This window comes from Prionailurus viverrinus, chromosome D3 (assembly GCF_022837055.1).
Source record: "Prionailurus viverrinus isolate Anna chromosome D3, UM_Priviv_1.0, whole genome shotgun sequence".
NCBI classification, from domain to species: domain Eukaryota; kingdom Metazoa; phylum Chordata; class Mammalia; order Carnivora; family Felidae; genus Prionailurus; species Prionailurus viverrinus.
Genome location: NC_062572.1, coordinates 59578549 through 59596453, shown reverse-complemented (window position 1 = coordinate 59596453; position 17905 = coordinate 59578549). Strand labels below are relative to the sequence as shown.

The 17905-nt window shown below is 35.8% G+C and overlaps 1 protein-coding gene across 10 annotated transcripts in view; it reads right to left on the bottom strand.

Annotated features, from left to right (window-relative positions):
• Positions 1-17905, bottom strand: part of KIAA1328 (KIAA1328 ortholog) — a 362834-nt gene that overhangs the window by 76450 nt on the left and 268479 nt on the right. For all 10 annotated transcript variants that reach the window (XM_047827396.1, XM_047827398.1, XM_047827400.1 and 7 more), the window contains one exon: positions 3646-3827. In XM_047827396.1, coding sequence (XP_047683352.1) covers positions 3646-3827 — 182 coding nt within the window. The remainder of the gene's footprint in view (positions 1-3645; positions 3828-17905) is intronic.

Genomic DNA, 17905 nt, shown 5'->3' with positions numbered 1-17905 from the left:
TACTTAGAGGAACACCTAGGAGCTCCAGAGATTATTCCTCACTTCAGATGAGTCTATAACAATTCTCTTTCAGTAAAAGAAAAATATGTTTGGGAGCCCCTCAGGGGCTGTCAACGAGTGATAGCTACTGTATATTATAGAGCCTAAAAAAGCCCAAAGACAAAATGAAGGGCACAGTCAATATCATCAGTTAAATCCAAATTACTTTAGGTTCAGCCTTTCTTGAAGTTTTAAGAAGATTCAGAGGTCCATGAAAAAGGAACAAACAGGAGGTAGCTCTAAATGCAGTAGGGGGCTTTGGGATGGCTTTACAGCCTCACTTAGAAATAGGTGATGCCAAGCCCTGAGGCCTAACATTTTGATTCTGGAACATGTCTGCTCAGTGGCCTCATGGCCTCTGATAGCCTGCCAACATAACAGAATGAAAATGCCCTCAGCTGGGAGGGCTCTTATGAAAGGGAATCAGTGATTGGTAAGAAAAGGGAGGTTCGAGGCAAGTTGGGAGAGGGAAAAAAACACTGCTGAGTAGGGAGGAAAAAAAGAGGAAAGAACAGTGTGTGTTTCCAGATTTGTGCCTTTGGCTGAAAAGTTCTTGACTCAAGTTCAGATTTTCCTAAGTAATGTCTCCTTGTTTCATATAGCTCAATAAAACTAAAATAGAATATTCCAAGCATTGACAAGTGAAAAACAATTTATATTTTAAGTAATTCTGACAATACTGTATACATTGTTGTGATCCCCAGGCTGTTTCTTGAGAGAGACAACAGTGAGGTCTATACTTATATACATATACATATACATATACATGTATATGTATGTGTGTGTATGTGTGTGTATGTGTGTGTGTGTGTGGGGGGGTGTATTTAGTATCAAAAAAGTTGATGGAATGGTGAGGAGGATAGAAAATGTAAAGGGATAAGTGACTGATAATAAAGATTAATGGTCCTGAAATAAACATCCTATGTAGTAATTAATGATTAAAGACAACAAAGGAAACAAAGAAGAAAAGTTTGTTAAAAAATTTAGACACGTTAAGGAGGGGAAAGCAATTAAAGAGACATTAAACCAAGCGGTATAACTTAAGCAATTAGTGCTAGGTCACTGGCCTTATGATAAACAGGGTGTCCAAACCCCTGGCAACACATCGTGAAAGGCCTGTCTCCCATCTGGCTGGGAGCCACCGTAAATACCAACTGCCCTACTCTGTGATCTATGCACGAGCTCCGCGATAAGCAGAAGGACCCAAAGAGGCAACGTCAGCTCCTCAATGATCAGGTGTACCGTAATTTTGCCAATGGCCTCATATAAGAATAAAAGAAGCAAAAAACACACGACAGTCCTTCTTATAAGAAGGAAAAAAAAAGGTTAATTCCTGTGAATACTTTAAAACAAACTCTCTTAAAAAGATGAAAAAGGTTCTATTTTTTTTTTCACTGCAACACAACCTTTCCCCATTTAAAAAAAAAAAAAGGAAAAAAGCTAATGAAAAAACTAAAACCATGAGTGAACACTGTTCCTGAAAACTTTGCAGAATTGTAACAGCTTTCTCTTGGTTAAATTGATTGGTATAGCAACATTATAAAATGACTATTAGGATTCATTGTGCACCACAGAAAGTGCTGAAATGTCAGCAGACTATACAGCAAAAAGTAATGGGTTCTGAACCCCTGTTAGTCAAAAATGATTTTGTTTCAAATTAGAAATTGATTTTTTTTGGACACAAGCCCTTTCCAGGCTTACAGCTTCTGTAGCTGGGCCCAGGAGAGATTAACCTCCACCACTGGTAGGGCTGGCCTGATGGTACCTTTCTCAAAGTGCCTTTTCCACTGCAGCCCTAGAATGTGGCTGTGGTCTTAACCAATAACACAAGTCATTTGTCCCTTTGCTATTACACTATATTTTTCTCATTTTGCCATTTTATTTTAGTGCTGACACACAACACAAATTTGTTGACAAGTTAACAGAAAACTATGTTAAGCTTTGCCGTGTAACCACCACACCAGTTTTGATTGGTTCTCTATTCTCCAAAGTACAAGGGCTAAGAAAAGAGTGAAGGGTTTCCCATCTCTCAAGGACTAGCAGAGAAAGTAAAGAAGATTCTATCTCTGATATGAAGTCTCTTCAATTTCATTTCTGTTTCTGGTAGCAAAGTCTAACAAGACAAAAGTTGGTCTAAGTTGTCCTAACACAATGGAGGTCTGCAGAACTTCTGCCTTATGTCAAAGAAAATATACTTGTTTTTGTTTCAAATGTGGATACTTTTTCTTCTGAAGCTTGGACTAATTATCATCTCTCAATCATTTGGGAGAAGATTAAACTATTCCTGGATTAATCATAATTAAAACAAAAAATCATGACAAAGGTGGCAGGTGATAAGGGCACGCTATACAAGATCTAATAAAGCACTGCCCAGTTTTCAAATACATAAATGTAAGAGCGGCTAGAGAGATCATCAAAAGTTGGTTGCTTACTAGCAGAGATGGGCAAGTACCAGCTCAGTAAAAAAAAAGAGGTAAATAAGACAGAAGTCAGGGTTAATGGCTGTGAGCAGGAAAAAGAGATATCTTGAAAAGAGGTGTGAGCAGAGGGGGCTCCAAGACTTTGTGGCCATTTCTTTCCTGTACATCTCCCTCTACAATGAAGCTTAGACTTGCTGCATTCTGCTATGAAGTCCTTCCCTTAATAATTTCATGAGAGGGGCGCCTGGGTGGCTCAGTTGGTTGAGCATCTGGCTCTATTTCAGCTTGGGTCATGATATCATGTGTTATGAGTTTGAGCACCATGTCGGGCTCTGTGCTGGCAGTGCAGAGCCTGCTTGGAATTCTCTCTCTGCCTCTCCCCTGCTCACACACTCTCTCACTCAAAATAAATAAACTTAAAAATTTTTTTTTCGGAGAGATTAAGAAAAAAGCTGCTCCAGAAACAATAGGGAAACATAATTAAATTTGACTGCTTCATTCAACGTTTCATACTGTTACTTTACAATTGATTTATTTAAAAATATCTGTCACATCTGGGGTGCCTGCCTGGCTCAGTTGGTGGAGCATGTGACTCTTGATCTTGGGGTTGTAAGTCAGGGCTCTACATTGGGTGTAGAGATTACTTAAAAATAAAATCTTAAAATATCTGTGACATCTAAAATAGGAAGAATTGCTGGCACTTAAAAGACTATTAGGTAATACATGCTTCAGACTTATGAGGTTTTGTTTTAGCCACAATGTAGAATTGTCCATGACCTCTCCTCCACCCTTCCTATATTTCTAGTTAATTGAGGATTAACTGTAATTGTTAGAGTTTACTCTCCCAGAAGAAATTTATATTCAATTTCCTGTCCTCTTTACTCACTTTGAACATTATTTTGTGTCTATGACCATACTTACTATTGAATCATCCTTATAGTTTGCTGCTTGCAGAGAGAGACAAACTGGACAGTTTCTCAGAAGAGTATTCTAAGAGAAAGGATGATGTGATTCAGTGATCTAGCAAATGTGCTACTTGTGGCCTTGAAGGCACATGTCAGTTTGTAACATACTTAACTCTTGCTCAGGGTTGTAGAAATCGTCTGGAGTTCATGGCTAGCACCCACTAGCAACCACTAGCCCTGGAACAGCTTCTTCTTTTGCTACTTATAAATGCTAAGCTTACCTCTTTGGGGTCGATATGCATCTTTCTTTTGACATGTCCATAGGGCATTATCTTCTGTTTGTGATTGAAACCCAACTGTCTTCTTCTCCCTTCTATTTTCACCACTGTTAGTAGACTCCTGGTACTTTTTGATGGATGAGGATGCTCCCAGCAGCCAGTCAGAATATTTTGACTTCAATAAACTAAAAAGAATAAACAAGAATGGGCTGTATGTAGACAGCATACATGGGGGTGTGCGATCACATAAAGGCATATAAATTCAGCATGAGTTAAAATGCAATTCATGGCAGTAAGGACTTTCTTTTTCTTCTTATTTTTTATTGAAATATAATTTGAATAATTTATAGAAGGTCTGTTTTGTAACTTTCCACAATAATTTTGGAAAAGAAATGGTCTTTATCCTCAAAAAGCTTATATTTGGAGTTGGGGAAATGAGACTCAGACTCATGAAACTGCTAATAAAGCCACAGAGTATGACTAAGAACCAGAATATCTGTAGAAATAAAAAGTATGCTAAAACAAGACTTGCATAACTAAAATGTTTCCAAGTACTAAAATTGAACATTAGGGATTAAAATATCACCAATTTGCTTCAACATGCATTTGTGTTTCTCATTTTCAATTGTTACAGTATTTATTATGTGCCCAGAGTATGTAAGGAGCAGTACAATGGTGCATGTGGAATAACTGGTCTCTGTCCCCACATCATTTCATTCTAAAGTCAACAAGGCAAATATGGAGAAAAAGGAATTTTAATGAAAATAAACACATGTACATATGTTTTTCTCTCTAATAAACTGTGTTCTCACCATTAACACATTTCCTTACAACATTTTATTTTTTAGAAAGAAGTGTTAGAATGATGTATATTCATTACTATTCCACCAGCCTCTTCCTTCACACTTAAATTAACCACAGACTCATGACACTTTGGTATTGTCTTCCCCATGCCCATGAAGAATGTGAGTACTAAAGTGAAAAGAGAGAGAGAGAGAGAGAGAGGGAAGACTTTTACTCAAAAAGTAGAATCTAAATATTAAGACTAAACAAACTCTCCAGAAACAGAGGTAATCCCTAGCTAGAAATAATTTGACCAGGATTATAATCATATAAACCTATCAAAGTCATTAGGTTTCTGGTTTACGTTGATCAGAATTTTTAATAATGTCTGCCCATATCAAATGTATTACTAAAACCAAGAAATTAAATAGCTTTATGTTTGGAGTGATATAAAGAAACAAAAACTATTAGTAGTATGGCTTTATATGAGCATAATGCAGCATATTAAATTTATACTCTTAAATTTTTTTTTTAACCAGAATTCAGAGATCACTTTCCCATGTGGATTCACCAGTGGCTGTATATCTTAGCTCATATAACTTCTATTCATGAGACAGGAAAAAGAAGAGAATAAAACTATCTCACTGTGAATGTAAGATAAATTTACCTTAACCCAGAAGCTCCAAATGCAGGCAAATCCAAGGACTATATCTTTGCTTGTTCTTATATGAAAGTTAATGCGACCAAGACTACTGACTCCCCTAAATTCATTAATTCTCAACTCAGCTGAGTCCCCAATACTAGCCAATGTTTATCCCTCCCAAAGCTGATTGCTTCCTGCTTCTTCACCCCATTTTCCATACTCCATTTCTACACCTTTATTCCAAACCCAATCCTGGTAATCCACTATCTCAACAGGGGACATGGCTTCTAATTTCTCTAAAATAAAGATGACTAGAAAAAAAAATCTCTCCTTTCCTTTGTATTTATTTCCAGCTTTACCTATCTACTATTCCTCTATTAATGTCTCCAAAGAAAATCACACCTTTTATTCGTACTCTTGATATCAGTGACCTATGCCTTCTGTGACTATGGCCTATCAGTTTTCTCCTTTTCTTATAATTTACAAATTCCTCCTCTCAACTTAATTCTTTCTGAGGATTACAAACAAGATCAGACTTTCCATTAAAAACCAAACCCTAAATCTAAAACCAGAAACTCTTCCCATAAGTGGGAAAGTATAATACTCAGCGTCAGTGACAGTGAGGGGACAAGAGCATTTTAATACATTACTGGAGGAATTGTAAATTGGTATAGCCTTCTGGTGGGTGATTTGTCAACACAAAATAAAAATGCACCTACCTCCTAACAATTTTGCTTTTAAGAAGTTATTCTATAGAATTACATAAACAACAGTATGAGAATATTTGTTCAAGGATGATCACTGCAGAATACTTGTAATAGGAGAAAATTGAAGGCAAATATTCAATAGAAGAATGAGTGAAAAAAAACCCATGATACATCTATTATAAGGAACAATATTCAGTTATTAAAAGGAATGAAGTAGTTCTTTATACTACTGTGGAGAAACTTCATGACATAATATTAAGAAAGAAAGAAAGAAAGAAAAAGGAAAAAAGAAAGAAAGAAATAGAAAGAAAAGCAATTTGCAATAATAGAATGTATATAATGTGACCTAATTTTTGTAAAAACAAAAATACACAAAAAGTATTTTTAAACTTCTAGATGAATAGATACCAAACCTGTGGAAAGAAGCAGAAATAGAGTGACTTAGGGAATAGCTTTTATAATTTAGTTTATATATTTCTTCATATTTTCTTTTTTTTTAAATTTTTTTTTTCAACGTTTATTTATTTTTGGGACAGAGAGAGACAGAGCATGAACGGGGGAGGGACAGAGAGAGAGGGAGACACAGAATCGGAAACAGGCTCCAGGCTCTGAGCCATCAGCCCGGAGCCTGACGCGGGGCTCGAACTCCCGGACCGCGAGATCGTGACCTGGCTGAAGTCGGACGCTTAACCGACTGCGCCACCCAGGCGCCCCCATATTTTCATTTCATCTAATAATCATGTACTTTTTAAATAAAAAGTACCATCTCCTCTCTTTTCCTTCTCTGCCAAACCTCTAGAAAACAATAATCAATTTTAAAGATATACCTACTAAAACTAATTTAAAATGTATTTATTTAAATTCAAGTTAGTTAAATACAGTGTGGTATTGGTTTCAGGAGTTGAACCCAGTGATTAATCATATAATACCTAGTGCTCATCCCAACAAGAGTCCTCCTTAATGCCCATTACACATTTAGCCCTTCCCACCACCCAACACACCTCCAGAAACCCTCAGTTCATTCTCTGTATTTACGAGTCTTTTAATGGTTTGCCACTTCTGTTTTTATCTTATTTTTGCTTCCCTTACCTTATGTTCATCTGTTTTGTTTCTTAAATTCCACATATGACTGACTTATTGTGCTTAGCATAATAGACTGTAATTCCATCCACATTGTTGCAAATGGCAAGATTTCATTCTTTTTGATTGCTGAGTCATATTCCATTGTGGATATATACCACATCTTCTTTATCCATTCATCAATCAATGAATATTTGGGCTCCTTTAATAATTTAGCTATTGTTGATAGCACTGTTATAAACATTGGAGTGCATGTGCCCCCTTCAAATCTGCATTTTTGTATCCTTTGGATAAATATCTAGTAGTGCAATTTCTAGGTTGTAGAGTAATTCTGTTTTTAAGTTTTTGAGGAAAACTCAAAATTTCCACCCAGTTTGCATTCCCACCAACAGTGCAAAGGGTTCCCCTTTTTCTGAATCCTAGCTAACATCCGTTGTTGCCTGAGTTGTTCATTTTAGCCATTCTGACAGGTGTAAGGTGGTATCTCAGTCTGGATTTGAGTTGTGTTTCTCTGATGATGAGTGATATTGAGCATCTATTCATGTGTCTGTTAGCCATCTGGATGTTGTCATTGGAAAAGTGTCTCTTCATGTTTTCTGTCCATTTATTAACTGGATTATTTGTTTTTGGGTGTTGAGTTTGGTAAGTTCTTTATAGATTTTGGATACTAACCCTTTATATGATATGTCATTTGCAAATATCTTCTTCCATTCCATTGGTTGCTTTTTAGTTTTGTTGATTGTTTTGTTTGCTGTGCCTAAGTTTTTATCTTGATGAGGTCCCAATAGTTCACTTCTGTTTTTATTTCCCTTACCTTCGGAGACATGTCTAGTAAGAAGTTGCTGCAGCCGAGGTCAGAGAGGTTGCTGCCTGTTTTTTCTCATAGGATTTTTGATGGTTTCCTGTCACACATTTAGGTCTTTCATCCATTTAAAATTTATTTTTGTGTATGATGTAAGAAACTGGCCCAGTTTCATTCTTCTGCATGTCACTGGCCTGTTCTCCCAGCACCATTTACTGAAGAGACTTTCTTTTTTCCATTGGATACTCTTTCCCACTTTGCTGAAGGTTTGTTGGCCAGATACTTGTGGGCCCATTCCTGGGTTCCCTGTTTTATTCCATTGATCTATGTGTCTGTTTTTGTACCAGACACATGTATCTTGATGATTATAGCTTTGTAATACAACTTGAAGTCCAGAATTGTGATGCTTCCAGTTTTGGTTGTCTTTTTCAACATTACTTTGGCTATTTGGGGTCTTTTTTGGTTCCATACAAATTTTAGGATTGTTTGTTCTAGCTCTGTGAAGAATGCTGGTGTTATTTTGATAGGGATTGCACTGAATGTGTAGATTGCTTTGGGTAGTATCAACATTTTAACAATATTTGTTCTTCCAATCCATGAGCATGGAATATTTTTCCATTTCTTTGTGTCTTCTTCAATTTCTTTCATAAGCTTTCTTTGGTTTTCAGCATATAGATCTTTTACCTCTTTGGTTCGGTTTATTCCTAGGTATCTTATGGTTTTTGGTGCAACTGCAAATGTGTTCGATTCCTTGATTTCTATTTCTGCTGCTTCATTATTGATATATAGAGATGCAACTGATTTCTACATGTTGATCTTATATCCTGCAACTTTGCTGAATTCACATATTCATAGTTCTAGCCATCTACCATGCTAATGGAGGTCAAAAGAAAGCCAGAATAACCATACTTATATCAGACAAATTAGATTTCAAAACAAAGACTGTAACAATAGATGAAGAAGGGCATTATATCATAATTAAGGGGTCCATCCACCAAGAAGATCTAACAACTATAAATATTTACACTCCCAACTTGGGAGAACCAATATATATGCACATATATACATATATATTAATAACAAACATTAAAAAACTTATTGATAATTATACCATAACAGTAGGAGACTTTAATATCCCACTTATAGCAATGGAGAGATCATCTAAGCAGAAAATCAACAAGGAAACAATGGCTTTGAATGACACACTGGACCAGATGGACTTAACAAATGTATTCAGAACATTTCATCCTAAAGCAGCAGGATATACATTGTTCTCCAGTGCACATGGAACACTCCATAGAATAGATCACATACTGGGTCACAAGTCAGTCCTCAACAGGTACAAAAAGATTGAGATCATATCATGCATATTTTCAGATCACATGCTATGAAACTTGAGATCAACCACAAGAAAAAATTTGGAAAGCCCTAAAACACATGGAGGTTAAAGAACATCCTACTACAGAATGAATGGGTTAACCAGGAAATTAAAGAAGACATTAAAAAATACATGGAAGTAAGTGAAAATGAAAACACAATAGTCCAAACGCTTTGGGATGCAGCAAAGGCAGTCCTAAGAGGAAAGTATATTGCGATTCAGGCCTATCTCAAGAAGCAAGAAAGGTCCCAAATATACAACCTAACCTAACACTTAAAGGAGCTAGAAAAGGAGTGACAAAGCCTAAAGACAGCAGAAGAAGGGAAATAATAAAGATTAGAGTAGAAATAAACAGTATGGAAACAACAACAAAAAAAACCCAGTAGAACAGATCAATGAAACTAAAAGCTGGTTTCTTGAAAGTGTAAATAAAACTGAAAAACCCCTAGCCAGACTTACCAAAAAAGAAAAGAGAGACGACCCAAAACTACTTTTTAAAGAGCAAATCTAGTGGTCTTTCCTCTTTCAACAGTCTTTTTAACAGGACACTTCAGAGCAGCTGACTCCTTTCTGAAAATTTTTTACCTGGGACTTCAGAATATATTATCATGACTGGTTTTCTAGTTTTAGGAGCCTTCTACTTCCTTTCCCTTAAATGCAGACATTCCTCAAGATTCTGTCTTTGTCTGTAATCTTCCCTCACTTAGCACTTTCTTAGTGATTCTTGTCACATCATTGTATTTTCAACGATGATTTCTAAACAGATTCATCTAGCCCCCATTGCTCTCTAAAACTACTGACCTGATCCACTAGCTACTAGAAAGTTGTGAAGGGAGGTCTTGCCATACCTCCCAAAGCAACTCATGTGAAAGCAATGGCATTACATTTATCCTGAAACTAGTTCCTCCATGCTTCCATTTGCATTTAATGACACTACCATTCTCTCACTTACATGAAAAACATCAGTTATCTCGAATTCTGCTTTCTTTGTGCCTGTTCAGTAAATTACTAAATCAATAATTCCTTTATATATTCATCAGATATTTGTTGAGGACACACTCTATAGGCCTGATAATGTGTTATGGAGCTAGAGTGGACAAAATTGAAAAACAAATATTTATTGAGTATATGAAATATGCTAGGTGCTAAGTATACAAACATGAGCAAGACCTGGTTTCTGTTTTCAAAGTGATTTTAGTGGTGAAAGAGACATTGAAACAGATCATTTTTAATACAATATGATACATGCTATGATTCAAGATACAAGGGTGTTAACGGGAGCATAAAGGCAGGACACCCATCTATATAACTGAAGGGAAATTCCAGAAGCATCCAAACTAAATTTTGGAGGATAAGCAGGGTATACGGAATGATATCCTAAGTAGAAAAAAACAGCATGAGCACATATACCAACAAGTAAAGCCAGACAGATAGGCTCAGCTCAGATCATGAAAGGCTTGCTTTCTCATATAAGGGGCTTAAGCTCTATTTTGTAGGCAAGGCAGAGTCACTGAAAGGTGCTAAGGGGAAAAAAACAGCATTATCCAACTTGAATTTATCAAAAATTATCCTGGCACCACGTAGACCTACAAAAGTGACTACAAGAAGCTGGATGAGTCAGAGAGCTGTTGTAACAGCTCTGGTGAGAGATGATGAGAGTCTGGAATGGAGAAGCAATCATAGGAAATGAAGAGAGATAATTTTAAAAACATATTTAGGATTTAAAATTGGTAGAGGGGCACCTGGGTGGCTCTACTGGTTAAGTGTCCAACTTCAGCCCCAGTTATGATCTCACAGTTCATGGGTTCAAGCCCATGTGCTGACAGCTCAGAGCCTGGAGCCTGCTTTGGATTCTGTGTCTCCCCCCACACCCCGCCCCTTCCCCACTCACACTCTGTCTCTTTCTCTCTCAAAAATAACATTAATTTTTTTTTAATTGGTAGAACTTGACAAGTGTTTGAATGTGAAAAGTGAGGAGAAAAGGGAGTGGGAATGGCAGCATTGGTGGGCATAAGCAATACAGAGAAAAGGACTGGGAGTGTGGGAGAAATTAAATGTAGCCTAGGGTACTTATGAAACATCTGGGAAGGTATTTCAAGAAAGCAATTGGATCAATAAGTCCATAGCTTTTTGCTAGCTGGCTGACTGTTGTTAGGGTGGTGGGATGAAACAGAGTTGAACAAATGTAGACTTCATTTTTAATTCTCTTGGGAAGGAGGAGGTAAATTCATTCTTGTGAGTGAAAGAAATGGGTATTGAGGAGAGAAGTGAGGATGTGGAGTATATACGTATTAAGGGAATTCAAGATAAAAATGATCAAGAACAAGGGAAAAACTATCCTGCAGTGTTGAAGGCCTAATAATTAGAAATCATAAATTTGTGCCAAGGCTCAGGTGTACAGAAGTAAAAGAGAAAGCAGCCTCTGAGCTTGATTCAGGGTTAGGATTTTATTGGGAGAGTGCAGCACACTGAAGGTCAAGGTTCAAGCTCCAATACTAATACCATTCCCAGTATGAAAGCCCTCCCTACCCTGGACAAGCTCTGATATTCTGTGCCAAGCTGCCCTCCTCTGAAGATCATGCTCTAATACTCTATGATCACATCAGTTTTGAGGTACGATGTGAGGTAGGAATGAAGGGTCATTTTTTCCCTGTATCTATATCCAGTATATCCAGAATTATTTGTTTAAAAGACTCCTTTTTCCACAGACTTGATTGATACCTTTGTTAAAAAACAACTGAACATATGAGTGTGTGGGTCTATTTCTGGACTCTATTCTGTTCCACTGACCTATTTATCTATCTTAATGTGAATACCAACCTGTATTGATTACGTAACTTTAATTAACATACGTGAAATTAGGAAGCACAAGTTTTTCAATTAATTTTTCTAAAACAGCAAAGACAGGGGCGCCTGGGTGGCTCAGTTGGTTAAGTGTCTGAATTCAGCTCAGGTCAATGAGTTTGAACCTCATATTGGGCTCTGCACTGACAGCACGGAGCCTGCTTGGGATTCTCTCTCCCTCTGTCTCTGTCACTCTCCTGCTCATGCTCTCTCTCTCTCTCTCTCTCTCAAAATAAATAAATAAATAAAAATAAAAATAAAAAAATAGAAAAGACTGTTTTTGCTATTCTAGGCCATTCATATTTCCATATACATTTCAGAATGTTTGCCAATTTCTATAATAGTAGCTGATATTTTGACTAAAATTAGTCATTTCACTTGTATTGAATCTAATCTTCAATTTGGGAAAAAATTGGTATCTTAACAATATTGAGTGTTACAATCTAAGAACATGGTATATCTTTCTTTCCATTTATTTAAGTTTTCCTGAATTTGTCTCAGCCATATATTATAGTGATCAACATAGAGTTTTTGTACACTTTTTGTTAAGTTATTCATAGTATTTGATGGCTTTTAATGTTGCTAAAAATGCTTCATTTCAGTTAATATTTTATTTGCTGCTTTACATGTATTTCTATATGACAGCTAATTGCATCATACAGAAATAAAATTGATTTTTGTATGTTGAACTCAAATTCTATGAATGTATTAAATCCACTTAATAATTCTAGTACTTGTTTCTGTAGGTTCTTTAGGATATTTCTTTCTACGTAGTCATGGTATTTGAGAAAAACACCATTTTACTTATTTTTTTCCAATATTTTTCATGCATGATCACACTAGTTAGGACCTCCAGTACCATGTAAATATAAGTGATAAGTGTGGACATTCTTTCCTTATTCCTAAAAGAATTCATCACTAAACAGATACATCTTTGAGGCTCCTGGGTGGCTCAGTTGGTCGAGCATCTGACTCTTGATTTCAGCTCAGGTCATGATCTCATGGTTCATAGGATTGAGCCCTGCATTGGTTCTGTACTTATAGCATGGAGACTGCTTTGGATTCTCTCTCTCTGCCACTCCCCTGCTGAGGTGTGCACATGCACGCACTCTCGCTCTCTTTCTCTCAAAAATAACTTTAAACAAGAAAACTGAGAGAGATCTTTGTCCATACCCTCTATCAGATTTCTAGTTGGATAACAGGTTATCCCCCCCCCCCTACCCCGCCATACTCCTTTTTTAAAAAAAAAAATTATTTTTTTAAATTTGCATCTAAATTAATTAGGAAGAACAAATATTGTTAAAATGTCCATTCTACTCAAAGCAATCTACACATTCAATGCAATCCCTATCAAAATAACACCAGCATTCTTCACAGAGCTAGAACAAACAATCCTAACATTTGTATGGAACCAGAAAAGACCCCAAATAGCCAAAGCAATCTTGAAAAAGAAAACCAAAGCAGGAGGCATCACAATCCAAGACTTCAAGCTATACTACAAAGCTGTAATCATCAAGACAGTATGGTACTGGCACAAAAACAGACCCTCAGATCAATGGAACAGAATAGAGAACCCAGAAGTGGACCCACAAACACATGGCCAACTAATCTTTGACAAAGCAGGAAAGAATATCCAATGGAATAAAGAAAGTCTCTTCAGCAAGTGGTGCTGGGAAAACTGGACAGCGACCTGCAGAAAAGTGAACCTGGACCACTTTCTTACAGCATACACAAAAATAAATTCAAAATGGATGAAAGACCTCAATGTAAGATAGGAAGCCATCAAAATCCTCGAGGAGAAAGCAGGCGAAAACCTCTTGGATCTTGGCTGCAGCAACTTCTTACTCAACACATTTCTGGAGGCAAGGGAAACAAAAACAAAAATGAACTACTGGGACGTCATCAAAGTAAAAACCTTCTGCACAGCGAAGGAAACAATCAGCAAAACTAAAAGACAACTGACAGAATGGGAGAAGATATTTGCAAAAGACATATCAGATAAAGGGTTTGTATCCAAAATCTATAAAGAACTTATCAAACTCAATACCCAAAACACAAATAATCCAGTGAAGAAATGGGCAAAAGACATGAATAGACACTTCTCCGTAAAAGACATCAAGATGGCCAACTGACACATGAAAAAATGCTCCACATCACTCATCATCAGGGAAATACAAATCAAAGCCACAATGAGATAACAGCTCACATCTGTCAGAATGGCTAACATTAACAACTCAGGCAACAACAGATGTTGGCAAGAATGTGGAGAAAGAGGATTTCTTTTGCACTGTTGGTGGGAATGCAAACTTGTGCAGCCACTATGGAAAACAGTATGGAGGTTCCTCAAAAATATAAAAATAGAACTACCCTACGACCCAGAAATTGCACTACTAGGTATTTATCCAAGGGATACAGGTGTGCTGTTTCGAAGGGACACATGCATCCCCATGTTTCTAGCAGCACTATCAACAATAGCCAAAGTATGGAAAGAGCCCAAATGTCCATCAATGGATGAATGGATAAAGAAGATGTGGTGTATATATATATATATATATATATATATATATATACACACACACACAATGGAGTATTATTCGGCAATCAGAGAGAATGAAATCTTGCCATTTGCAACTACGTGGATGGAACTGGAGGGTATTATGCTAAGCGAAATAAGTCAGAGAAAGACAAAAATCACATGACTTCACTCATATGAGAACTTTAAGAGACAAAACAGATGAACATAAGGGAAGGGAAGCAAAAATAATATAAAAACAGGGAGGAGGGCAAAACAGAAGAGACTCATAAATATGGAGAACAAACTGAGGGTTACTGGAGGGGTTGTGGGAGGGGGCATGGGCTAAATGGGTAAGGGGCACTAAGGAATCTACTCCTGAAATCATTGTTGCACTATATGCTAACTAATTTGGATGTAAATTTTAAAAAATAAAAAATAAAAGAAATTTAAAAATAAAAAATAAATAAAACATTAAAGAAATGAAAAAATATACAACAGAATAAAATAGAGTTTCAAAATACCAGAGTAAATTTGATAAAGCCAGAGGAAAAAGTAGAGGAATTCACAATCATATTTGGATATTGCAACATCCTCTTGTTACCAATTGATAGAAAAAAGAAAAATTCAGTAGGGTAAAGAAAAATTGAACGTCATTAATTAATTTGATTTAACTGACATGTATAGAATATTATACTCCACAGCAGGATATGCATTTTTAAAATAAAAACCAAGATATCTAGAAATATGTCAAGTATTTGGAAGTTATGTAACATATTTCTAGATAATCCATAGGTCAAAAAGAATCACAAGTGAAATTAATAAATATTGAAACGAATGAAAATGAAAATATAACATATCAAGATTTGAGGGATACAGAAGCAGTGCATAGAGGGCACTTAAGTGCCCATATTATATAGGAAGAAAAGTTTAAAATCAATGAAATAATTAGCCATTTTATAAAGCTAGAAAAACAAACGAGCAAACTAGATATAAAAGTAAGTAGAAGAAAGGGAATAATAAAGAGTAAAAGTTCATGAAATAGAAAAATAGAAGAAATAAAATAGTTGACCCTTTGGAAATATTAATAAAATTTATAAATCTCTACCAAGACAAACTATGAAAAAGAGAAAACTCAGTTTATGAATGTTAGGAATCAGAAAGGGGATATTACTATGGATTCTACAGATAGTAACAGAATATTAAGGATATTTCATGAGCAACTTTATGCTACTATATTCAATAATTGAAATGGGATAAAATGCACACCTTTCTTGAAAAACATAACTTGTTAAAATTGACTCAAAAGAAACAGGAAATATGAATAGCCCTTTATTTATTAAAGAAATGAAATTCATAATCAAACATTCCCACAAAGAAAACTGACCAGATAGCTTCACTTGTAAATTTTATCATATTTAATGAAGATATATTACTAATATAACACAAGCTTTCTGTAAATAGGAGGGAAAACTTCTCAGCCCATTTTATATTACTGTGTGATATCAAAAGGTAATTAAATTATTAAGACAAAGGAATATTACAAACTACTATCACTCCAGAAGATAGAGACAAGAATCCTCAACAAAGGAATAGAAAATAATATCCAGCAATATATTAAAAGGTATACATCATGGCCAAATGAGTATTTTTCTAAAATGCAATGTTGGCTTCATTCAAAAATAAATCCACATAAAACCACATGATTATATCAATAAATGCAGAAAAAGCATTTGATAAAATTCTGATAAAAACTCTCAGCAAATCAGGAATTAAAGGGAACTTATTTAAATCTGATAAAGAGCATCTACCAAAAATCTATATTTACAATATATTTATTGGTGAATTATTGAATGCCTTTTCCTTGAGAACAAAGCAAGGATGTCTTCTTTAAACACTTCTATTCAGTATTTTTTGGAAGTTCTAGCCAATGCAATTAGGCAAGAATAGGAAATAAAAGGCATAAAGGTTGGAAAGGCACACATAAAGCTGCAGTTATTCAGACAACGTGTCCGTGAACTTGAAAATCCTAAGGAATCTACCAAACCAAACCAAACAAAACAAAACAAAACCAAAAACCAAAAATCCAAATCCAAACAAAAACTTTGCTAGAATATGTGCATTTAGCAAGAGTGTAGTATAAGGTAAATATTCAAAAATCAATACTCTTTCTACATACCACCAATAAGTTCAATGAATGGTGCAAAGGACTGGTACACTGCAAACTACATAGTATTACTAAGTTAAATTTAAAAATACCTAAATAAATGGAAGACATACACCATGTTCATGGATTAGAAAATTCAATGTTTTCCGGATGCCAATTCTCCCCCAAATTGATCTAATCAATAGAAATTGGTAGACTGAACCTAAAATGTAAACAAAAGAAGCTAGAATAGCCAAAGGGATTTTTAATAGAAATGCAAAGTTGAAGACATATAGTATCTGATTTCAAGATTCATTGCTTTTACTATAAAGCTAAATTAGTATGGACTGTGTGACATTGACATAAGAATGGACATTCTTTGTTTTTTTAATTTTTAATTTTAATTTCTTAAAAATGTTTATTTATAGAGGCACCTGGGAGGCTCAGTTGGTTAAGCATCCGACTTCAGCTCAGGTCATCATCTCTGGGGTTCGTGGATTCGAGCCCTGCATTGGGCTCTGCGCTGACAGCTCAGAGCCTGGAGCCTGCCCCCCTCTCTCTCTGCCCCTCCCATGCTCATGTTCTCTCTCTCTCTGTCTCTCAATAATAAATAAACATCAAAAAAATTTTTTTAATGTTTATTTATTTTGGGAACAAGAGAGTGCAAGTAGGGGAGGAGCAGAGAGAGGGTGAGAGAAAATCTCAGGCAGGCTCCACAGTGTCAGTGCAGAGCCCCAAGTGGGGCTTGATTTCACCAACTCTGAGATCATGATGTGAGCTAAAATCAAGAATCAGATGCTTAACTCACTGAGACACCCAGGAGCCCTAGAATGGACATTCTTATCAATGGAATGATAGATCAATGAATAGAAACTCACAAGTGTGTGTGTGTGTGTGTGTGTGTGTGTGTGTGTGTGTGTGTACATATCCAACTGACCTTTGAAAAGGCATCAGGCAATTCAATGAAGAAAAATTAGTTTTTTCACAAATGGTGCTAGAATAATTGGATATCTGAATAGGAAAAAAAATGAACCTTTGAGCCCTATCTTACACTACACATAAAAGTGTATTTGAAATAAGTCACAGACTTAAATGTAAAAATTAAAACTGTACAACCCCCATAAGAAAACACAGAAGAATACCTTTTTAACCTTCATTAATAAAAAGTCCTGTTCTTCAAAAACACCATTAAGGAAATAAAAAGGCAAGTAATACACTGGGAGAAAATATTCATAATATATAGTGATAAAGGATATGTATCCAAAATATACAAATAATTGTATGTTCAATACTTGGGTTGTTTACCTAATTAAAAATAGTCAAAAGATTTGAACAGGTACTTTTGAATGAATGGCCAATAAACAACAT